At 39.3% G+C, this 26,004-nt stretch overlaps 1 protein-coding gene across 1 annotated transcript; it reads right to left on the bottom strand.

Annotated features, from left to right (window-relative positions):
- Positions 1 to 381: 381 nt before the first annotated feature.
- Positions 382 to 19,214, bottom strand: Eaat1 (Excitatory amino acid transporter 1). The gene is made up of 8 exons (XM_074097886.1): positions 18,946 to 19,214; positions 17,458 to 17,634; positions 6,347 to 6,438; positions 5,695 to 5,878; positions 4,755 to 4,988; positions 4,127 to 4,318; positions 3,459 to 3,593; positions 382 to 2,889 (listed from the first exon to the last, which is right to left on the bottom strand). Exons 1-8 carry the CDS (start codon positions 19,200 to 19,202, stop codon positions 2,727 to 2,729), a joined length of 1,434 nt encoding a protein of 477 aa, XP_073953987.1. The 5' UTR covers positions 19,203 to 19,214; the 3' UTR covers positions 382 to 2,726.
- Positions 19,215 to 26,004: the final 6,790 nt, after the last annotated feature.

The following is a 26,004-nucleotide window of genomic DNA, read 5'->3' as shown; positions in this document are numbered from 1 at the left end:
TACCTTTCATCTGAATTACACACATTTCTTTTCACGAAGTTTTACAACGGTACCTACACATTTAGGACTTGAAATCAACTGTTAGCACTCTCGAAAACCCGAAGCATTCGACATAAAGTATTTTTATTTTGTGCGTTTCCTTAAATACTTGCTTACGAATGCTTAAAGGCTCTTTATCTTTAAGAAGTGTCTAATTAGCTTTCTGATCTCAGAAATCACAGTGCTTAGACACAGTAAAATTTTGGCCTATTCCTATCGAAACTTAACTTTGAACACATTCACGATTATTACTTAAAGAATGTAGTATTAAAGAATAATACTTTATATGTCTTAATTGTTCCATGTTGACACCTACCATGCAAACATAGGTGAAGACAAAAAAGAGCTATTGCACTGAAATTATTGTCCTTGCACAATATAATCATACATTTGAACACAGAATGGGTACACCATGACCTTACTGGAAACCATTACTCACTGATAATCACATCAATAGACCAAGCTAAGACGTTTACGGTCTTAGCCCCTTATTCATAAAACTTAACAAGCCTTTGTTAACTAACAAATGCTTTGTCCCTTTCTAACAAATACAAATGTCGAAGTGACAGATAAGGACAAACGAATTTTAGCGGCATTTTAACTAAAATAGGTTTGATTGTCGTTTATGAATAAGGGGGTTAGAAATTAAACAACGCGAGCGAAAATCTATTCCAATCTTTCGCAGAAACCTCATAATCGTAAGGAGAGGCCATATTGTGTAACGCGCTGACGTTCGCGATCGCAGTAACGTAACGGTAATTATAATGGCAAGTGTGTTAGACAAAAAGGCCTAAGGTTTACTACAGTTCTGCAAAAAGTCCTACCGCTCAGTTTGTTTGATTTGTTAGGTTACATATGATAATAATGTCGATTGATATGAACATTTTGATATGTATTTGTCTTTTTCATACGTTATTATATCAATCTCGAAAACTCGGCGATATACGTTGCTTGATTTATCCACAGTATTTTTGTTTAGATGTCAATGTGTGATGGCATTCACAGTGACCCATATCGCTACTAAAATAAGCTAACATTCTACAAGTGCAAAACTGAAAATAGTGGCAATTATGTCAATTTTATTTTCATCACACTTGCTCGTAAACAGTGTCGTAACATGCAGGCTACCTTAGTTGCAACCCCCCAAATAAAACCCTCGACCTTAATGTGCTTGTCATGAAACCCGTGGTCGGTAAATGAGTCATTGCGCGTACACATTTTCTTGCCATGAAGCCCAAGGTCGGTAAATGCGTCCGTGCCCGTACTGATACTGCTGCGGGCTGCGCGCGCTCCTGCTGCAGTACTACATGGACCACATGCACACGCACGTTGCGGCGCATGCCGAGGGAGGTTGAGGGCGGCGCTGCCAAGAGCACAGCCTAAGGTATCGCCAATATTTGGAAGAATTATATTTTTTCTTTTACAAATATAAAATTTTACTTGCAAATGTGATGAAAAACATTGTATGTCGCTCGGGCGGTACTAGAATTACGAACATCGACTCATTAAAGCCCTCAGTCTTCGACTTCAGGCTTCTAATAGACTCTCGTTCGTAATTCCTTATTTACCGCCCTTAAGACACAATGTACTATTGTCTATGGTAGTTAGAAAGACGCGCACTCGATCAAGCGAGACAGTCCGCGTCCACCACCACCGCTACACCGTGGTTGCGTTTGTCGAGAGGTGCGTCTTTCTAACTAGGCTAGAGGCAGAAGAGTATTAGCGAATTCAAGAACTGCCATGAGGTGCCGGCCGTTAAGGGCAAGCAAACACGCTCGCTCTTTTATTGCTTGCGCTGAGTAGAAATTGTTTCTTCTGGGCTAGTTACAACACACGCACAGTAAGACTGCTTATAGGTACTTAGGTACCTATAATGAACATAGAAATTTTCGCGATATGTCGTATTCCGTTAAAATCCAACACGTTATATATAAGCACAATTTAAATAGCCCTCCTTTGAGCAGTTGGGTAAAAATGGCAGCTTTCAAATGTCATTGATGATGTTGTGACACATCTTGATACGGCAGTTGACACATTAACGGCCTACAAACTACGCGCGGCGAGCGATTTCTTTGTTCATTTCGCGGCCAAAACACTCGCTGCCCAGTCCTGGCAGCACACGCAATGAACAATAATAAGTTTTTTTTTTCATTTTTATACAAGCTTTTTGGCGAACTGTACTTTTTGTTGACTGTACTTGCATTGTCATCTAAACAACATTTTTCAAGTTGATGCAATTAACCGAAGAGAAGTTCCATCCTGATGAGACGATCCTGGCCGAACTACCAGGATGTCACTGCCAGATTATTGTATTGTCACCAGATTTACATTATTGTGCCGAATTTCAAGTCAATCCGACCACAGGAAGTGGGTCAAATATAACTTCCAAGATTTGACCCAAACAAACAGGGCCTGCTAAGTAAATAAAAGCTTGTAATAACGCTCGCCACGTCGCCGATCCTTGGGGGAGGCCTATGTCCAGCAGTGGACGTCTTTCGGCTGACATGATGATGATAATGATGATGATGTTGCCGATCGCACGTAAACGTACAAGCCGCAGCCTGACATGTTCCTAGTCCTAGCATTCAAAATACTAACGTCGCCAAAGTGTCCTATGTGCATTCTTTGTCTAGCTGAACTGTAGCAAGTTGGTACCGCTTGTGCTAGCCGTATACCGCCCTGGACGTTCAGTGGTCGACCTTTTCGAGATCGGTGAGTTCGTGTGTGTTGTTGCCGTCTCGCTCTGTCTGCAGCGCGCGTGACTTCTCTATGTCGCCCTGCGATAGTGTCGCCACGATGATGGCCCCGAGGGCGTCGCATACCACGTTGATCGTTGTACGGAATCGATCACTGAAATGACACACATACATACAATTTAATAACAAGAGAAGGCAGAAAATGGAAATTGCAATTAGATACATTCTCGTAGAGTCAGAAACCGTTGAAAAAACAGTTCTAGTTCGAAAATAGACTTGTAGGTAGGTATTTTAAGTCTAGGTGTACTCTGTTTCTTTTTATCGACAAAAAATTTACAAATGCGATAAAGATGATTTGTGTCTTAGACAAAATAGTTCTAGTTTACCATAGATGGCATTGAACATGAACAAAATATATATGTATAGGTATATCGCAGGGAACTGGCCAAAACAAAGATTTGCACAAATCTCTAAATTCTCCAAATCAGGTAAGATATCAAAATGGCGAACCCATTTTATCATTTGCCTAGAAAAAGCTAGTCATTTGATTAAATCACTAAAACACGTCAGTGAGGTGACGAAACGAATCGCAAAGTCAACGCGTTTTATCGTTTTATATTCAAGAAACCGTTGGTTGTTGAGACCTTTTTGCTGTTTGCAGTCTACTGTTGCCTTCATATCATAACTCAAGGATCTTCTAGAGCAATATATGTAGGTACTCACAGGAGCCAGTCGACTGCAAGGATAAGGGAGACGTCCTCGGCGGGAAGGTTGACGGTGTCCAGCACCATCACCATGGTAACCAGCCCCGCCTGGGGGATGCCCGCCGCGCCTATGCTCGCCGCCGTCGCTGTCACGCTAGAAACATTGTGTTTATTCAGAAATAGGCTTGCGTTTGACTACAACCACCACCTGATGGTAAGTGAAGATCAAGACTAAAATGGAGTACGCTTGCGTAATATATGCCCATTTACTCTAGATTGTAGATCAGGAACACAGACGCAGGCAGGGACTTCCATTCAGCAGCTGCCGGATGGTAAAGGACGAGCGAAAACGTTCACATCAGAAACATCGAAAATATTAAGGGTGCGTATGAGTAATGCTGCGCACATCCAGTTTCTCAAGTTAATAGTGTACCTCGTAGGTCGTACGGTCGAGATCTAAAGTAGTGGTTGATTCCCAGAACTAAGTATGTCACCGAACAGTGGGTGTAGATTTATTAAAAAGTTGCATAATTACACTGTCTAGCTACTAGACTCTAGCAACAGGCCACCAATAAAATTAGAAAGCAAGCAGCGCGGAAAGAAAACAAAAGAATAACTCGAGTCCTGTCATAGCAAGCAATTGTTTATAGTTATAGGATGTTCGCTCAGATGTTATGAGTCGCTTACCTTACAGCAATGATCTTGCCGAAAGACATTTCAACTTTTCTCAGCTGCGCAATGAAAATGGCGGCCACGGCTTCATACAGCGCTGTCCCGTCCATGTTGATGGTGGCGCCGATCGGGATCACGAAGCGGGTGATGCGAGGGTCCAAGCCCATGTCGTCGCAGCAGCCTATCGTTATAGGCATCGTTGCTGAACTGGGAGTACCAACATCAGATATTTGAGATAGATAAAACGTTTATTTGGTATAGCAAACACAGGAAATCAAGGTCACGGAAAAAAATAAAAAAAGTCCAAAGTTAAAAGTATGTAAATATTTTATACTGTTTTTGTGTTCGTATCTTGAGGAAAAACTGAAGTATATAAAGAATTCCACTTATCAATGTTTTAGACGGACCCAGAGAAGAGCTTGGAGGTAGTTAATATATTAATTGTGCACTGACACTGATGGAAAACAAACAAACATGCGTCCGACAATCACGTCATGGGCTATAGTGGATATCCTGAGCTGCCATAACACATTGTGGATCAACAATGTTGTCAATCAGTTAGACACCATGATGCTCTACTGGCATTTCTTTACAAACGAGTAATAGAGCAGTTCCAATACTATATAAAATGAATATTACCAACCTAGAAGCAGTTCCAAACGCAGTAGCCATGACCTGTCCCATCTTCCCTATATATCGGCACGGCAGCTTTTTAGTAGCCAGGATGAAGAGTATACTGAGCGTTCCGAAGCCGTGGAGGAACAGCCCCAGGAGTACCGTCATGAAATAGAGCCCCAGTCGGCCTACCAGATCAGCGAATGAATCAATCTCCATAATCTTTGCAGTGACGAGGAAAAAGACGCCAAGTGGAGAAATCCTGTAAAAAGAAGAGTCTATATTGATGCGTTTTTATTGAGACGAAGTGGAACAGAGACATCTACAATCGATCAATCACGGCAGATGAATTCCAGATCTAGCCTCGCTCTCTCTGATACGTCAATTCTTCTGCATTATGCCAGCTAATTAGGGTGGACCCTTTTTTGGCTTTGATGTTTTTAGGGTTCCGTAGCCAAAATGGGAAAAAACGGAACCCTTACAGTTTCGCCATGTATGCCTGTCTGTCCGTCCGTCCGCTGCTTTTCTCTGGGACAACCTATCTAAAAACAACTTTATTAACACTACAACTACATTTGTTAACACAGTAGATGATAATGATGATGATGTTGATGATACTCGTAATGATGATACCCAACAACTTCACCTTAAGCTCAACTTGATCTTATTAACGAAATCATAATCAGCTGAGTCGGAGTCAACTGAGCCATTTTTAGGTGACTAAACTATTTTACTGCCGCCATGACATTCGCAAGGACTTGCTAATGCCAAATACCGACGACTACGGCAGCAGGTAAGGTTTTAAAAATCGCTGTATACAGTCACCATTTGCTTCCTGACCCACCGTAGAACGCTTTGAGTGAATTGTCTTGTCAACCAATACGATGTAACTATGACTGTTTCTAGGCAAAAGTTCCACAATGGGTCACGATTCAGTTGGTTCGATAGTACATTACGCTAACACTGACCATATAACCCAGCTCGTGATGATCATCATGGCTTCTGATAGGGACTGGAAGAAGTTCTGCAACGGCATAGACTTGTCACCCATCTTTCCCAGGGTGATGCCCAGCACTATGCTGAAGAATACGAGCCCCAGGACGTTACTGCCGTTCTGATATTCACCTTCAATCTTGTATGTTTCCGGGTGACCTGGAATAAAGACATTTATTTTGTTAATGATGTGCGTTTTCTTAGAGATAGGGCCAAGCTAGATCAATTCTTCGCCCCCAAAAGCCGCCAGATTTCGATGGCAAATCAGCAAATTTCGATCCCCGAATAAACTGTTCGTTTAAAGATATAAGATTATAAGATTACTACGAAAACTTTAAATTTAAAATACATATTTATATTGTTCTTTTGTTATTTATTTATTATTTTGTTTTTAATCTTTAGAAGTAAAAAAGATTTTCGGATGCACCGGAATTCACCGGACAGGATTATATTCTATCCCATATTTCCTGGCTATACTTACACGCGTCAAGATCCTACCAACTGGACCACCGAGGCTCACGAGCAATCTCCGAAGATCTCGATTGCTTACATACGCCAATAGTAGAGAGTTTATTTTAAATATCGTTTAGAAAAATGTACTGCTAATAAAAAACAAATAATATTTACCTTTAATAGCATGGGTGTCGTTAACATCATACACGAGTTTGGTTCTGTAGGACGCAATTGTTGCTTGAGCGATGTTCTCCGGGACCACGTTTCTGAAACAAAAGTCATAATAAGTTGCTTACAGCAGCTAAACATTTTAAAAAGGTAGTCGAGGCAACTGAATCACTTACTAGGTTGGTACCTTTTTATAATCAATTTTGGTATAATTCTTTAGCAAAATGTATGGGATGTCAACATGACATTAGAAGCACAAAGGTTCCACCATGGTACGTGATTCAGCTTCCTCGACTATGGCCTAGGATTCCTAGGGAATCCTGTGTTTATATGTACGCTAATATACCTCGAAAAAAATAGTAAGTACATAGGGACTAGGCTGTATACCGCTGGCAGGTGGTAAAACTGACCACCTGGCAGTTTAGATTCATCATCAGCCTACAGCAGTCCACTGCTGGACATAGGCCTCTTCCATGGCGCGCCACAACACTCTGTCTTCAGCCCCTCGCATCCATCCGCCGCCAGCGATCCTCTTAAGGTAATCCGTCCACCGTGCCTCAGGACGCCCTACACTACGTTTTCCCGTCCGTGGTCTCCACGTTAGTTTAGATTGACTGTTGTAAATTATAATTAGACACGTGTGGAGAAGGCCTTAAGCTTCTGTTGAGTTGCTGTGTGTAGAAGCTCTTTTAGTCAATGCGCTGGTCTAAACTCTATTTGTATCTATGTTTTTTTTTGTCTGCGCTCTGACGTTTGGGACTCTGTACTCGTCGTCCATCTAAGACTGTTTGTATTGTAACTAAGATGATGCAAAGTAATGTTTAACTTGGTTTAACTGCAATTAATTATATAACAACCTGAGTGAGTGACTTTTTATTTCAAATCTATCACAGACTTTATTATGTACTAGCCGTTACCCGCGACTCCGTCCGCGTAGAATTCGGTTATCGTTATAACTACCGTGGAATTTTCCGGGTTAAAAACTATCCTATGTCCTTCCCCGGGACTCTAACTATGTGTATACCGAATTTTATCAAAATCGGTTCAGCGCTTTAGACGTGATGAAGTAACAAACAAACAGACTTACAAACTTTCGCATTTATAATATTAGTGGAATAATGATAGTATTTTTACGAGTATATTGTGTGATTCTAGAATTCGATTTTAAAAGACGATTGTCAGCCGTATACCTACGTGTCGGAGGGCAGATTGCTCCCGACAGCCTGAAGGGCTGGATCTATCTTTGTAAAGTATTATTATAACAGAAATAAAACAACATACTGAAGAAATATCATTTTTATTTAATTAAGTTTAAAGCCACGCGCGTAGATTCCATGTACCAAGCTCATACTTAGGTACAGTCCTCACAGTACCTAATAATCTTTAAGTCTTTGTCCACCTTGGCCACACATTGATTTTTGGTAGGAACTAGGTACCGTCTGGAAAATTTTGATATTTAGACAAGTACCTAGTAGGCCAAGGTATGGTCCATTCTGAGAAAAAATCTAGAGGTGTCACTATTTCAAAACCACACAAAAAAATGTGCCTTTTTTTATTTGTTTTTCTTTTCTTTTTTATATGATAACTAGTGTTCGTTTTTGGGGTGTCGATGCAAATCTATATAAAGAACATCATTTCAAAATTTGAAGCGAATCGCTTGAATTCATTCCGAAAAATGATACATTAAAAAAAAACATAAGTCAAGAACTGTCACAAGTGGGATGTGCATACTCAGCATAAATATTATTCACTATAAGAGTTACTACTCACAAAAAAATACCAGAGGCCATTCGATGTAAGGGCCGAATTACTATGGAAACGCGACTATGGTCACTTTCATCTTTCAAAAAAATAACGACAGACCTATCTAACATAGGTAGGTGTGAAGGAAGGGACCGCGTAACAAGATTATAAATTCGGAGGCTAAATCAAAAGCCCCATTCAGGGGAAATTGCATGAAAGCCCCGCGTGGCTCGCCACTCAACGCCCTAAATCCAATTACGCTAACACTCACAAACCCACTGCCAACAATTTAACTCACATTTTTATTGTTTTTAATTGAAGGCCTGCAAATAATGGAATGTTTTTTGCAGCGAAATTTTTAATTTAAACGAGCCAAGTGATATATTAATGCATTACCGGAAGCTTACGACCTTGCCACTTATAGAAGTCATAGGCCACATCGAATTGCGACCGCATTGAATTATCCGCTAAATTATGTTGTTGTCCTTGTTACTGGCCGGCGAAAAGTTCAGGGCATTTATAACGTGCCAAAAAATATTAGGTTATTTACAGAAATCAAATGTCTTAAAAATCAGGATGGCAGGACTTGAATGTTCTTTCACTGGACAGAATATTTTTTGTGAAAATTTTACAGCTTTACAACTCTGGTTTAACGCTAATGTGGCTTCTTATAAACATAAATTATATTAGTGACCCATCGTAGAACATTTTCACGGAAAATAATATCATAATGACATCGCTATGACTGTAAAAGAAAGCCGTGAAACTGTAGCTGTACTGGTTCTACGCTAGGTCATGAATCAAAAATTCAATGATTTGACTATATGTGCTTATAGTTAAACATAGATAATAATAACAGGATGGACTGTGAGGTTATCTACACTTGATTAATCTGTAAAAAAACGAGTTTCTAGCTGTCCTGCGAAAACATTTCGTAAAATGTGATATAGCGCCCAAAAAAGGTCGTTTAAAAATTTCCGTGAAAATGGGTCCCACTGGAAAATTGACAGTAATCTGCTTTTTCCTACCTTTAAAACCACCTAGTAAACTTGTAGTTGACATTTTTATATTTGATTTTTGTATGGATCCTTTACAACACTTCACACGTAAGGGTTGTAAAACCCCCCTAAAAGATGTGTTTCGCATAAACAGTTTGCCAAAAAGTACTTTGCAAGTAGAACTGCCGCATCTCATTTATTCAATTTCAATTTATTGTGAAGAATTCAGGTACCTATACAGTAACATAGGTTTATTCAGAGATTACAGGACTTTTGTCTCCGCACTGCACTACGGTAAGCTTGAAAAAAAAACTTTATTTTTCGATTTTTTACAAGCTTTTATTTAGTTTCACCTGTCCCGTTGTCTGTCTGTCTGTCTGTAATCAAATCTTGCAAGTTAAATTCGACCACCTTACAGTAGTTGCATTAACTTGAAATTTGGTATACTTATGTAAATTGCGTGACAATACAATAATCTGGTAGTGACATCCTGGTAGTCCGGCCAGGATAGTCTCCACAGGACAGAACTCTTCAATCGTTAATGGCATCGACATGAAATTTGGTATGCAAATGTGGTTTGGGTGACAATACAAGTACAGTTAACAAAAAGTATAGTCAGCAAAAAAAGCTTTTATTAAAAATGAAATTTTTACCAAAATCTTATTTCAATTTAATAGAGTACATAACTCAGTGTTCTTTGCAACAAAATTACAGTTAACATACATATAAACAATATTTTTGGTGAATAAGGCAACATTTGACACTGTTTCTCAGGATTATTTTATCTGGTAACCCATTTGCAAGCCCATTCTCCCGCTAGTCAGCTCTGGGATAGGAAGTGGCCCAGCTAATCGAGTGCCGGCATTCGACGTAATGTCACCTGGCATTTTGCTCCGGTCCAATCTGGGACATCATTGTCTCGTTACAATGCTCCTGCGCATAGGGCCGCTAGACCGCTACCCGACGCGTTATTTAAATTACTCATATTCATACAAATTACACAGTCAGCCATTTCGATTCTTGGGCCACCATGGACCGGCAGTTTGCTGATTTAGGACCATTTTATGACATGCGTATTTTTATTTTATTGTTTTCCACGATTTAATGTTTTCTTTCTTTCTTTTAAAATACTCGCCGCTTCGCTCGCGTTACTACTCGTAACCAATAGACATAGAATTTTAACGGGATTTCACGAAAATTCCTGTGGTTATTCCCAATTATAACATTTTTTGCCAAGCTTTAGCGATAAATAATAGCTGCCAGAGTAGCAATTAAGTAAAGATGTCCTAAAATAATTGTTGTGAGAACACGTGGACAATATTTAATTGGATTTTCGTGATCTTCTAGAAACATTATTCAGTGACTTTACTACGATTGTCGGCAAAAACTTCCTTTCAAATTTAACTTATTTAATACCTTTCAACTAATAAACGGGCAATTTCGCATACACAGCGAGTAACGGTGGTCTAGAAATTAAAGTGGTGAGTGTACATGCTTTTATCTGCAGTTTTTGAGTGACACGTTTTAATGGATATAAAGTTTCTGGCAGCCCTAATGACAGCGATCTAGGGCGCAGTATAAATAACACGACTGATGAAGAGTGACGAGCAGGGAACCGCCGCCCGTACCACTTCTCTAACATGCAATTGAAGTATTTTGGCGCGAAATACGACTCTTCGCAACGGGTCGAATTGCATGGATACGCAACGGACGAATTGAGGGTTTCATGACAAGCGAAATATCGATAGAGGGCGTTAGTCTCGAGCTTCGAGAAGTCCCTTTGACGTTACAGTCTTGCTTGTAATTGGCTCATAAATTAATAATTGAAAATTTAAAAACCTCAGATACCCCAACAGCCTTTCTTTTATTTAAGTTAGTTTATTGCATTTATTTTCAAGTTTTTTTCTTGGCTATCATCCGTTCATCCACCATTACACCATTACCTCTCATATTTAGTTTTCTAGAATTTGTTTGCCGCAAAACGGCAAAACCTACTAGACACTGGCAAAATTGTCCTCCAATCGACAGACAGTATTTAAAAAAAACCGGCCAAGAGCGTGTCGGACACGCCCGAAATAGGGTTCCGTAGCCATTTACGAAACAATTAAGCAATATTTTTCTAAGGATTTTGTATTTAGTACGGAATATTCCAAGTTTAGGTATATTTTATACCTTAGGCTGCTATTTACTCTTAAACTACTAATCATTCTCAAGCAAACTTAGCCGTTAACTAAATGAGTACAAAAATTCTTTATCCTACAATATAATATTATAATTACAAAATTTTCGAGTAAGTATGTGTGTATATTTGTTACTCCTTCACGCTAATACGGCTGGACATGTGTGGGCACACGTGTGTGGGATAACAATACAGCTAAGTTTTTATCCCCATATTCCCACGAGATAGAAATAAAATCCCAAAATTTCAATCGCTGGGGTTAGAGACCAGAAATTTGGCGCGGGTGTTCTACGAGTATATGCAACGTTAATGGAGTCCACGATGTAATTTTAGGAAATTCCCGTGAAAATTTAGTAAAATCCCGGAATTTCAATTAAAATGCCCGATGTGGCGGTTTATGCGTGAGAAACCGTCAAAAAGTCTATACTCGTAGTCTATACAATACATTCTTTATCTTTCTGGACTTCAATACTGATTCTCATTAATTACAATAAAGGTACGCCGAGAACTAAACTATAGATTAAAAACGTAATAGCCTCTTGAGCCCTGACACTTTTTAACAAACTTAGCGTTTAAGACCTAGACGTTGGTGACCTGCTTTGTTATTTTGGACATTATTTCAAAATTCATAGAATTCTTTATTCAATGAACAATTTGTACTTTATAAAGTACATTCGGCTGTTATTCTTAGTGTTAATTAATCCTTTATAAAGTACGCGAGGACTTAGGATGATAGAAATGTGTCAGGTAAAAATATATTCTTTGTATTGAAAAATATGAAACTATGTGTCATGCACAAAAACTGTGCCGATATACTTCTTATGAGTATGACACGCCGTTGACATGTTGCAGTCCGTGTCGCGTTACATTCCGTGCCTGATACGTTCCTATTACGGCCATGGTATGATACGGCGGAGTAAGTAGAGACCTTAATTGATTAATTTGAGGGAAACAATTGCAACCGAGAGATAGCCCAAGTGTGTCGAAAGTCGAAACGCCTGCTATGACGAACGCATAAATTGAGTGTAATTGGTAACGTAACTCAATCCAGACGTGATGCACTCAATGCATGATGAAACTGAATTACGGTTAGAACACTGCAAGTGGTGTCGTGATGAGTGTACAGTCACCAGCACCAATATCTGACACACAAAGCGTGCATAAATATCTGATACGATTCTATTTCTAGGGCTGGTAGGACGTGTCAGATATTTTTGCACGCTCCGCTGTGGCTAATATTATTGCAGGTGACTATACCGCATTTTACTTTGCTTTAAACTAACCTTTTCCCATGGTTTCGCTCACGTGTACAACCATTAGATTCGGAGACACAGTACGATTACTTGGAGTTAACACTTGACAGAGAGCGTGCCTTCAGTCAGTTTTCAAATTTGATCTCATACAAATAAAGACATTTTTAGTATACCGCTAGCCACGTTTACAGATTTTGTAAAAACTATTTTATTTGTATGACGTCAAAGTTGAAAATTGACTGAAGACACGCCCATCTGTCAAGTGTCTCCAAGTAATCGTACTGTAACTTACTTATTGAAATGCCGGGATTTTACTAAATTCCCTTGAAAATTTCCTAAAATTCATGGCCTTCATTTATTATGATCTCAATAATCGCAATTAAATTATGTCTCTACACTACACGGTTAATATTTTGAAATTTTACGTCTTTATGTTCCAATATCGTTGGGAATAAGGATAAAAAGGAACCCTTGCTTAAGCCGAATTTCGTTCAAACCCCTCCACCCATTTTAGCAGGAAAAACAATTGTACTCGTGCGCCAAAGGTTTCGTACGGAAGATATTTCTGTGATATCCAGTCTTAGCAGAGCCCCTCTCCTAAGCGAAATGTACGTAGTGTGGGATCATTTGAAATGGTTTCGGACGCGCGTTCCTGAGGAAAATGGTCTTGGCAGATGGACAGACATACAGGTAGACAGACGGACAACAAAGTAATCCATGTGTATCCGTTTTTCCTTTTATAGTTACGAAACGCTAAAAGTGAGATTCATTCTCACATTCACCAACTTTTCTGTTATATTGTTGAAGTAAGATTAGACAATTTACTAGGCCATCCCGAAATCCGTATTTAACAGCCTGTCTTTCCCGATGACAACACGTGCTGAATGAACTATTTATTGCATATTTTAGAAAATTACGGCTTGAAATAAAGTCATACTCTTGACTGGTCATACAGTAATCAGAAATACCCTAAGGAAATACCCCACCAAAGTCTTCGCTCTATTCTTCACTTCGTAGCTGCCCCACTCAATCACTGTCGACACTTATGTCACGGTCAAAGCAATAAGTCACCGCGTAGAAATGGCACTAAATGAACTCGTGTGTATTCGATTTACTTATTTATATCCATCCATTTGGTGTATGTATGACTATGTCCATATCATCATCATCCCAGCCTATATACGTCCCACTGCAGGGCACAGGCCTCCTCTCAGAATGAGAGGGCTTGGGCAGTAGTTCCCACGCGGGGTGCGTATTGGGAACTTCACACACACCATAGAATTGCTTCGCAGGTTTGTGCAGGTTTCCTCATGATGTTTTCCTTCACCGTAAAGCTCTTGGTAAATTTCAAATGTAATTTCGCACATGAATTTCGAAAAACTCAGAGGTGCGAGCCGGGGTTAGAACGCACGATCCTCTGCTTGAGAGGCCATAGATCAAACCACTCGGCCACCACGGCTATCCGCTATGTCCATATCTTTATACTAAATATAATTAAACCCTAAACCTAACAACTGTATCATTATCCAATACATCCTACATACGTCTCACTGCTGGGCACAGGACTCCTCTCAGAATTAAGGCCCCATATGGATTGGAATTTGGTCCTTCACATACACCATTGAATTATAGTATACTCAACCAACGCCCACGACCTCCCTGTCAGGTGCATAGTAACTTCGAAGAGAGTGTTAGAAACACTCGAGTTATTAAAGGTTTGAATTAAAATTACCATTAATTTAAGAAACTCATAAGGGCCTTATTTAAATGTTGCTGTATAACGCTACTCGAATTAGTAAAGTAATGAGAGTTATTAAACACTTGGAACTTAATCAAACAAAAATATCTTCTTGAAATTACTAGTTTGAACAGCCGTGGTCACAAGTAGACTAAAGTGTGGGATATCATGTCCATTAAGTGTGTAGTAAACATGAGCGAAAGTTTAAATTTAGCGTAAGCAATAAACATAACATTTAATATAAAAAAAAAATCATTAGCGATAAACTGCGCCAAAAATTTAATTGCAACCTAACTCAATTCAAACCCATCAACCCAATTCGACGAGGGCCGGATAGCGAAATTATTTTGCGTAATGTCTCATTAAGAGTGTTAAGCTAAACGAGGTCTCTGCGTCAATGAAGTCTTTCAATAATGAACAATTAAGTACGTGATATTTGAGAGCCCGCATGGTCAGTTCCAAAAATGACAGAATATGAAAAATCTAACATTAGTTGAGTGAGAGCATGGTACTAAACACATTACATACACATTACAGAACTATGATGGAGATAAATTATTGTTTCTCGTTCAAATAATTATTTTTTTCATCTTTGTTTTTACTGTTTATTATTCACTTAAGAAATACAGCATTACGAGTACAATATTTTAAACTTTCGCGATTCTCATTCATAACTAATAGTTATCGGGACTTAAAATTAAAACCCGGTTAAAATTATACCCACCGTCCGGGTTAAAAATTTAACCTAGCCGATGGTTATAAGCTCTCTTCTGCATGGAGTCCGGCCATCTATCTCTATCTTTCTCTAAAATGTGGGCGTCGATATGTATATATTTTTTACGGGATGACCGTAAAAGTAAAATTTTGGAATTGTAATAAAAAATACAAAAAGATGCCAAAAAAAAAACAATCTTATTTTTTTTTATATGATAGGAGCCAAGAGCAGGCGAGTCACCTGATAGAAAGCAATTAACGTTGCCCATGGACACCTATAACTTACATAAGTTTACTCGATTTTTAAAGACTCCACACCACGCCTACAGGCGAAATTCAAGAAACGGAGAAACGCACTCGCAAATCATAACCATGGAGACAGTTGGGTACAATCCGTTGCCAATTGATAGCATGGAATACGAAATCCGAAATACGAAAATCGGTATGAACCGGGATTAACCTATATTTCGACATCTCATCAATTTACCGCCGAATTTCACATCACTCTCAGTGCGCTGAGCCGCGTATTAACGTATTTGCTATTGTAAGCTATATTGGGTAAGGGTTTGCAATGTTGCGTATTTTCAATTCCAGGTTTTGTTGTTGTACTGTTACCATATCGATGTTGATAAGTCGTTTAAAGGGTTCAGTGCCTCAAAGAAGGAAAAATTGAAAGTTATTGAACTTCGTGGTTTGCTTGTACGTGCGTGCGGCTCTTAAAACTGTGGCCTCATGTATCAAGTTGAAATTAATATTAAATGCTTAAGGGCTAAATGGTCTCTTGGAGCTGTTAAAATAATTTTCTAAGTCACGGGGACTTAAAGTAAAACCTTTTGGAAGTATATTTGTACTTATAAAAAAACCATATTACAAAACTTACATGGCTTCTTATCCTTCTTTTTGACAAAAAAATCTAATACCACTGATTTCCATTTACAATCATAAACTCATATCATCACACAGTAACTTTTTTATTATTCATCAATTTATAGATGATCAAAATACTGGACATGTCTTTAAATGTCTTTTACTGAGATTGGAATGGAAGAGCGTTTGCTACAAGTTTTTACAAAGTACGCAACTGTAAAGAAAAAATATGTTTTTTTTTAAAGTACTACCGAGCCATTATGTATTTATAGTTAATAGTAACATTAAAAACATAGTTTTTCAGTGGAATACGGTGGTAAACAAACCAGAGCACTATCTAATGGGAAAAACTTTTTCAACAACATATGCAAAAAGTCGTAGCTTGCTACGAACGCTACGCCCGTAGCACGACCGCACTTATATTATTTAAAGTAGCTGAATATTAAGTATTTGCCTGCATAACTGTTTTTGGTGTTCATCAATATTAAAACATATTTTTGATAAAAAAAAATGGAAAAATCCAGATCATCATCCCAGCCTATATACGTCCCACTGCTGGGCACAGGCCTCCTCTCAGAATAAGAGGGCTTCCAAATCCAGATATTTGACGTAATTTGGTTTGACATCAATTGAATATAATAAATTGGAAAATTTGTATCTCCTCAATTACAATAGGTATATTATTGATTTGATAATTTACTAAGTAGGTTAGGGAAACATACGAGTGCTCGTCACTGTCCCAATAGTTGGCATCTTTAGTCTTATGTCATTATAGCAATAGAGATGACAGGAGGGTGTCGTCTATTGGGCATTAGCGTGTCGAGCACTGGGACGTTTACCTTACAGTACAGTTCTAATCAATCTTATCAACTAGCTGAATCATCATCATCATCCCAGCCTATATACGTCCCACTGCAGGGCACAGGCCTCCTCTCAACTAGCTGAATATTTAATTCTAACTGTAGCTTTGAATCAGATTTTAAACAGTTCAGAATTCTATTTCGATCTTCGCTCGTCTTGCCTTATATTTTTCCCTATGTGCCTGTTTTCGGTATGGCTTATAATTTGGTGATCAATCATTATACCAATTGTACATACCCACCTATTTTCAAAGCTATGATTTCCAAAATTGCCCCCCAGTGAGCGACATTATACAGATCTATATAAAATAAATAAATATCATGTGTTACTTACGTAGAATTTTGTAAGACATTGCATCTATTATTATTTTGTAGGTACTGCAAATTATTGACATAGGCGTATATAGAGGGGGGGGCCGGGTGGGCCGTGCCCACCCCAGGATGTTAGGCTACCGATTCAAAATTCTATAATACTGATATCTTCACACGAAAATCCAGGCCAGGCTCCCCTGGAAAATAACCCTAGATACGCCAATGATTATTGAATAAATTATCTTATCTTATGGGACAATTGACACCAATTAACCTAGTCCTAAACTAAGAAAAACTTGTACTTAACTTTACCTAAAACAAAATATAATATATATACTTAGATACATATTAAACACCCAAGACCCGAGAGCAAACATTCGTATTATTCATACAAATATCTGCCCCGGCCGGGGATCGAACCCGGGACCTCAAGCTTCAGGTAGATGCACTGACCTTATCAAATCCAGCAGCGTGTCGGACGTCAACGTGTCCTTGCTCAGCACCTTAGTGGCGGTGGGCTGCACGTACGCAGGGTCCTTGCCGGGCTTGATGGTGGTGACGAGCGCGATTCCCAGCATCACCGCGCACACCGTGGTCGTCATGTAGTACACGATCGCCCGCATGCCCACCCTGTGGTAAAGACAGAAGTAAAGCTTAGACACACGATCTTAATTCAAAACGAGAAAGATGCGCTGGCAATATTGTATAGAGCCAGTGGTCAAACATTATCTGATTGGTTGTTTCCGGATTCGCACACTCCGACTAATGAGAGTAATGAGTATCTCCATAGGTGAAATATCACTAGATGGTGTAAGTGACGTGAGTTCGTTTAACGATACACATTTGCTTGTTGTGTTTGGTGTGTTTTGATTTGTTTCGCTTGTGGCTCATTTATTTATTTAGCCAATGACAAAAGTGATACATGTGAAGTTGTCAAACGGACCTCTAAGGCTCTAAGTTACCAGATCAGTCTTTGCGAAAGCCTGGGGGCCTACCATGATCTTTCATAAACGATCCAAACGCAGAGCAGTTCAATTTAGGCACCTGAACTGAATCGTCGAAATTGGTACCACGACGTTTATTTCTCAGAGCTGAGTCTCAATGGTTTACAAGTGAATGAAAGACCGATATTGTCTCTGGTCCGAAACTGAAACGCTAAGTCGCGAAAGGGATGCCGCTATATGCAAACCAAATACTGTATACTAAAACCTCTTTATTTTGGAAAACCATAACTCTATGTCATTCCGTGTTCTTAGCAACCGTTGTGTTGATTACAAATAAAATGTTTACGCTGTCACTAATCGACGAGTCTCTTTTCTCACTGAAAAATTAGTTTTATCAATCAGGAGTGAAGAAGCACAATGTCGTGAGTGCCTATGAAAAGTTATAAAACTTGAATAAAAGTTTAAAAGTTCTTGAAAATTCAAAATATTCCAAGTAAAACACTTAAAATTCCAAAAGAATTGACAGAATGAGTAACTTATACTGAATAGCTAAATTTGACACTGAAGCGATTCAATTCCCACTCAAGTTAAGCGTCATGGTACGAAACTGTCGAAAACCGCTTGAAGTGAGTGAAAATGTCTGTATCGCTGTCGCTTAACCGTGCTTGAACTGAATCGCAAAAGTAACGTGTGGTACGAAATAGCTATGCAGTTCAGTTTAGAGCCTAAACTGAATCGTATTAAGAGAGCGTGGTAGGCCCCCTGGTAGTATACAAAAGTGAAATGTAAAAGAGCCTTCTGCGATCTTCTTACAAAATAAGCATTAGTTTTTTATCAATAGGTATTGTGACATTTGTGACTGTTGTTGAAAATGGGTCAAACTTCAAAGTGATAGTCGGGCTTGAAGGTACACCTAGACCATATCTACATTGTACTGTTCTACTTACAAACCGGTAAGGTTACTTACAAAGAAAAAACAGAGGTATAATCAACTCACTTGCCGGACAGACTAAGATCCAGCGACCCAATGGCCGAGACTATCGATGACACCAGCAGCGGCACTATGAGACACTTCAGCATCCTCAGGAACAGCTCTCCGGGGTACTGGAAGTACATGACTTCTCGCCTCGTGAAATTGTGTCCCGTAGCTCTGAGGCCGCATCCCAACAGGGTTCCTGATACCACGCCGATAACTGTCAGGAATGTGAGCAGGTTCTCCCGGAGAAATTTCCTCACTTTCCCCTGTACAGGCATGGTTGGAGTGTCTGTAAAGATAGAATTAATTTAATAAGTTTTTGGTGTAAAAAAACATTTTTAACACAAGCTGTTTTGCTGACTGTATTTTTTGTTGACTGTACCTGTATTGTCACCCAAACTGCATAGGTACCGAATTTCAAGTCGATGCCATTAACCTTTGAAAAGTTCCCTCCGGTGGAGACGATCCTGGCTAAACTACCAGGATGTCACTACCGGATTATTGTATTGTCACGCAATTCACGGAACAGACGGTAGTCCATTAAAGGTTGGGAACCTCTGGTCTAGTAGTTAATGACCCTAACTGTGGTGTATATTCACCACTACTGGGATCTATGACGGAAAATATTATTGAAATCGTCTCGAAGTTTCGTCCACGTGGCATTGTGACGGCTGCAATCAAAATGTGTCCGAATCGTCAAGGTACAGGTAATTTTAAAATGTGTCACGTAATGTCCCGGAAGGGGTTGTGATAATGAGTGGAAGCTAATTAATTAAACCCTAACAAGATATATAAAAAACACGCCATATTGCGGAAAACCAATAGAACTAATTTCTTGCACAAAAAAGACCAATTCAGACAGACAATAGCTTTTGTTTATCAACGATTGGCCCCTAAATTCTCATCCAATGGAAAAGGCCGATAAGGGCAAACAAGAGTTCACTAGCGCTCAGGTTTAAAATATATGTCAATGATAATTAGCATTTCTTTCAATTAACATTGAAAATTTTTGTTTTATGTTGAACTAGTATACCGAGCAGTTAAAAAGCCAAAGAGACAATTAGTTTCATTTATAACCGGCCCATACCGAACAGGTTTAATATTAGTGTAGACTTGGCAGCGGCCCGTGCCACTCGTTTGATTATAATTATAACAATAGTATCCCTATGCCCAATTTAATGTTGGCTAAAACATTGACCCAATATTTGCCACGCTTTTCAGCCGCCGTTTTCACTCTGTACTACAAACACACTGGCACAGAAGTTTTTTAAATTTTGGTACATACAAACCAATTATATTTTGGTATATTGGAATGTGTACGAAATTATTAAAACGTTCACGAACAGTAAATGTAAATTATAACCCTCATGATAATACAGCAACTACGGCTGTAGATGGTGGTTTATAGGCCATAGCATTTCTAAGAAGCAACTCTGTGCCGCTTTAGGCTGTAACACAAACCGATCGTGCCACAACAACCACTCCTGAGGGCCCTGAGGCCATAAGTCTAACATTGCGATCGCATTCACCATCTTTCTCAATCTTTTGTCATATATCGTGTGGCGGAAATAAGTAGTGAAAAAGATTGTGAATTTGTGATTTCAATTGTGTTAGATAACAAAGCCTCTGTTCTTGACACAAGTCATCTCCGTCACACATAAATATAAAAAGACCCTCGTGTTGTGTACGCCTGTGGCTGGACAATTTACATACACAGTCGACTATGGCCGTTACCTACGCATCATTTCTCTCAATACACTTTATGACAACACAACACAATATGACTATCCATCCCCCAACGCGATGACACTTTGTATGCAAAATTTCTGTGCCGTATTACAAATTATTGGAAGTGGTCTTGTGTTCATGAACGTGTTATATATCCAATTGAGCTTCAAACAACTTTCGCACATTTTCCCTACAGTCCATTGACATCAGATATCTTGTGACCGTGAAGGTGTTAAATACTCTATTGGGCTTTAGACATTTTTCGCACATTTTCGCTACAGTCCATCGCCATCAGATATCGTGTGACCGTGAACGTGTTAAAAACCCTATTGGGTTTTAGATATTTTTCGCAAATTTTCCCTATAGTCCACCGACATCAGGTATGCGCGTGAGTGGTGGGAGCGGCGGAGCCCCGCGCGGATGCGCCGGATATCTTGATTTAGTGGTATCGGGATCAGACCACTCCCCTCTGTCGCTCACACGCAATCTAATCGGACCAACTGCGCGCCAAACGGATTGCGAAAACTGAAATGGGACGAAGGTTGTGTTTTAAGTAAAAAATCCATCCATACTATTATATACACCTTGACGAATTCATATGTGACCCCTAGAACCCTGTCGCAGGGAGGGAGCACCGCCGAGTGTCACGCACAAACTTGTCAAGCTATAATCGCAATTATTATTAACTGTTTCACATTAGGGTGATTCGACGTTTGTACGTTTGAACGTATAGAATAGAGATCTATCAGGCATATTGTATAGAACGCTCGTGTTCTAATTATCGAGAGTATCGAGACTCAGTTGGGCTTATTTGTTGAAATCTGCATCTCCCCCGCTTCTCTTGTTATGTGAGGTATTGTGTCCGATTCTACGTGTCTCCGATTTAATACCCCAACCCCGACGCGACAGCACCAGGCCATGTATACTTAAATACTTTAGTACAGTTCTAGATCAAAGAAGGGGTTTCTAATTGTAGTCTTGCAAAAACTTTAAGCACTGTAAAACGGAATGACCTTGAGACAATCGAGATTATTTCGATAGTTTTAAAATTATTACAAACGAGATTTTGAGTATCAAAGAATATTAATGAATTCATAGACTGGTAAGTGTACAAACGTGAAAAAAATTAGTAACTTTGTTGTTGCTGTCAAACTACCCATACCACATGTAAGTTATTCAACTATTAGTTACGGAAATAAGATTATTGTTATTTATTATTACCTACTTTTATTTACACTAATTTGAGTTGGAATTAACAATCTAAATTCGTGTATAGTGTCGTAAGTTCTAAAGAGAAAAAACAGTGAAAAAGAAGGGAAAGAGAGAGGGAGAGAGAGAGAGAGAGTGTGTGTGTGCAAAGAGAAACTGCTACGACGCATGACCTCCCTACTTAGCTGATGACGCGGGTGACTTCATTCATATTCTACACCATAGGTACTATCAAAGTCCAATGTATAAAAAATAACATAATAATTAACTTATGCCTTTAATTTCGGTCCCCAGACATAAATCTGCTCGGGGAGGGATGTGGCCTCTCGCCACATACCTAATCCTAATCCCTTTACGTAGAAGTGAAATAGACATTCTACATCAGATTTGTATCAATGAACAATACACTACGACAAAGAGATAAATCCGCGAATCGCGATGCGCTGTCACGAACGACCAAGTTCACCAACACTAGCCTACATCATGCACGGAACTAATTGCGCCGTACACACAAACAAAGAATTTTGGATGTCTGATCGCCATACAAATCTTCATTAAAATGTTATCTGCCTTATGTTTTGGTTTCAACAAAGAATAGCTCCATGAAGAGATTTAATAGGGTTTACACAATCAATGCAAACGGGCTTTAACATTCTACAGCCACCTGCACAGTGGAGCGTGCAAAAATATCTGACACGTCATACTGAGCCTTCAAATAGTCTTATCAGATATTTATGACGCTTTTTTGTGTCCGATATTGGTGCTGGAGGAGACTGTATAAACGACGTATTTTCGCTATTTCAAATGTTATTTAAGAACAATTTTCAAAAATTTGCTATGTTATTAAAATCTTGCAACAAAAGAAACGATATAGACCTTTCAATTCGCCAACATTTAACTTATACAGTTTTTGAATACTGTCCGCAACCTAACCTAGTCAAACGGTACTACCGAGTAGTAACGAACAATAAGCCAGTAACTGGGTGTTTCACCCTTTCCGGTGTTTGAAGAGCGCAATATCGCGGTAGGCAATATTGCGGTGCTCATCCCCACTTGTGCTGGTTCCCACGACACGATATAAAAGCCTCTTTTCGACCTATATCACAAGTTTACCGGGAGCACACCGGCTTTATTGCACAGAAAAGCAATTTTTTTTTTGCACGCACTGGCCGGTTGCAAAAGGAAATGTGTTTTGTCCGCAACTCCGCAACATAGCCTGTAGGGCTTCTCAAATCTTCTCATACCATACAATTATTTATTGTATGATACAGCTTGTTTAATTGTTAAATAAACGAGTTTTATTTGTGGAAATTTTGGTGTCTAGACGACGTCCGTAATGATTGTAATAAAATTTGCTATTTATTGATATTTGGGATGAAAAATCAAGCTAGCCAGATCTCATCTGAACTTATCACATTTTGAAAATACAGAGCAAGTTTCTGATTTAAAAAAAGTCATAATTGACTGACTCATCATTCTTATCAACACTAACCTGAAGCCCTTACAAACACATTAGCGATACTTCAGCGCCATTTTATCCGAAATCCATTGTGCTCGTTCCATCACATTCTTAGGGCCCTCGCCCACGGCGACTTTTTGTAGCGATGCTGTCGCGCGTTTTGTAAATGCTCGACAGCATCGCTACTAACGCGCGTTAGTCGCATTGGCGACGCGCTACAGAAGCGATGCCAACGCGCTACAGCATCGCGACTGTATCGATGCATCGCACTGACGGTTTCGGACGACATCGTGGAGAGAACGAGGGAGGGTGTGAAGGGAGGTAGGGTGAAGCGCGAAGTAAGCGTGGCGGTTTGCATCGCGACTGAATCGTGGCTATGTGAGGAGGGTACACAGCTAGCGACCGCACCGGACTGCATCTATGCGAACGCGCGACAGCATCGCTACAAAAAAGTCGCCGTGGGCGAGCGGCCTTAGACCCAAAAAGTTGAAAAATTGCATAGTTGTTTACATTATCGCGTAGACAACAATTTAGAACAAATTTTGCAAAATGAGCACGGAACATACCTATGTTACTTTGGCAACGGGAGAGCAGCCGCGCCGTATGCTTGTAATCGAGTTAAAGAAAGGATGACATTTAATAAATCACTGGGAATATTATGCTACATAGCAAATATAACTAGACTACCTTGGACTTTAGAAATTGTATTTCAAATCATTTTAAGCTTCAGAATGAAATGCAAACCGGTAATATATCTTGTTTGAGAAAAAAAACCTATAACTAAGTTTTTTATTTAGGAAACGGGAGAACATTCTTATTACTAACCACGACACCAGACAAGCAGACAAAGTAAAGTACACAGGGCCCACTAACAATATCATGCCAACTAGCAAAAACAGTAACCCCCTATTTCACCATCCATTAATTAATTAAATTTATCTGGCGGATAAATGTGATGCCGTCTCAGTTTGATTGTTCATCACATTTATTCGTCAATTAATATTAATCACTAGGTGGTGAAAAGCCCCTAAGTGTCAATGATTGTGCGATTTACCCTAGACGTTGTTAACTTGCCAAGTTCTGAACTTGGTGGTAAAGTGTAGTCTCAACAAGTTGCGGCTCGCTCTTGTGAACGAACCACTTGTTGAGAGCCGAGCCACTCACCCCCAGTCTACAGGCGTCCGTTGTAACTTGTAACCAGGCCTGTGTAATGAGCAAAGCGGTGTGAAGACATCACAGCCTCGTCATAACGGTTCAAAATGACCACAGTTTAAGAGCTTTATAATATTACGACTTAAGGACGACCGGATGGCCAAGTGGTTAGAGAACCTGACTACGAAGCTCAAGGTCCCGGGGCAGACATTTGTATGAATTAGGTATACAAATGTTTTTTCTCGGGTCTTGCATGTTTAATGTATATTATCAATAGTACAAGCATTGCTTAGTTTGGGACTAGATCAATTGGTGTCAAAAGTCCCATGATATCTTTAGTGAGACGTGTGTAAAAAAAATGCATATCTACTTGAGTGCGTTCGCGCCGGTGGCGCCTCTCGCGCTGCTTCGTATTGCAGCCGCGTCATTTAATGTTTGCACAGCCTCTTTAAGCACTAAGCACGCGTGTTCCATAATCCAACATTTTATCTTAAAACAGAATGTCTGTAACAATTTTGAATACCTACTGAGGTAGTTATAATTAAGATACTAACAAGTGAATTGTACAACAAGAGCATAAACGTACGAGCCGTTACGGCGAGGGTGGATAGACACGTCGAGGAGAAAAGGGTTTAGTGCTCGAGTTTTACACTCTGCTTTTCACTTGGATTGCGATGAGATAAAAATAACAACAGTTAACATTGTTCACTTACTAGGTACTTTTTATTTCAAAATGCATTGCTAATATTTATAAATATTTAGTTTTGTTGATTTATTTTGATTTATTTGTTTTTTTTGTTTTTATGAAATTAAAAAACTATTAAAAAAATACATAGAAACTTTGTTGTTTGTGGCTGAAGACACCTTGGTCGGTCTTAGATTAAGATTTAACTTTAGGTATGCACAAAAGTATAAAAAGTCATTTTATGTCACCTAGATCCAGCATAAACACGAACTTTACGAGCATAAGAAGTGAAAATTAAAAAAGAAAGTTTTTGTTAAAAATTTAATTTTTAATACAAGCTTTTTTTTGCTGACTGTACTTTAATACTATTTGGCATATTAGTTTCGTACATATGAACTTACATATCCATCAGACAAGCTTTGCATACTTTGGGACTAGATCAATTGGTGTCAAGTGTCCCGTATTATTTATATCTTTACTTAACAGTACAGGTGTTGCTATGCACTAGCTTAACGCTACCGCTCGCTCTAAGCTCGCTCCCCGTTTGGCGCCAAAAGTAAAAGAGGGCCTCAAAAGACTGTAACGAAGCACTCAATGCCCCTCCACTCGCTCAAGGGCCCAATTAAGTACTCAGCGGAGTCAGGCGCAACGCGGTCGAGTTTTTCCACTTACAGGTGAAAAACAGTCGAGTTTCATGCCTTGTGCTGCGGAACGGTCGAGCTTTGACACTTGTGTTTGTGCGATTCAATACGTTTAGATACTCAGCAAAGATGATGAGGTGAGAGAGAGAGAGAGAGATATTTATTTACACATATTCGATACACAGAAAAAACACGTTAGGAAGAAA

The sequence above is a fragment of the Choristoneura fumiferana genome, chromosome 14 (assembly GCF_025370935.1).
Source record: "Choristoneura fumiferana chromosome 14, NRCan_CFum_1, whole genome shotgun sequence".
Taxonomy (NCBI): Eukaryota; Metazoa; Arthropoda; class Insecta; order Lepidoptera; family Tortricidae; genus Choristoneura; species Choristoneura fumiferana.
Note: the sequence above shows the minus strand (reverse complement) of the source record. Positions and strands in the feature narration are given on the sequence as shown.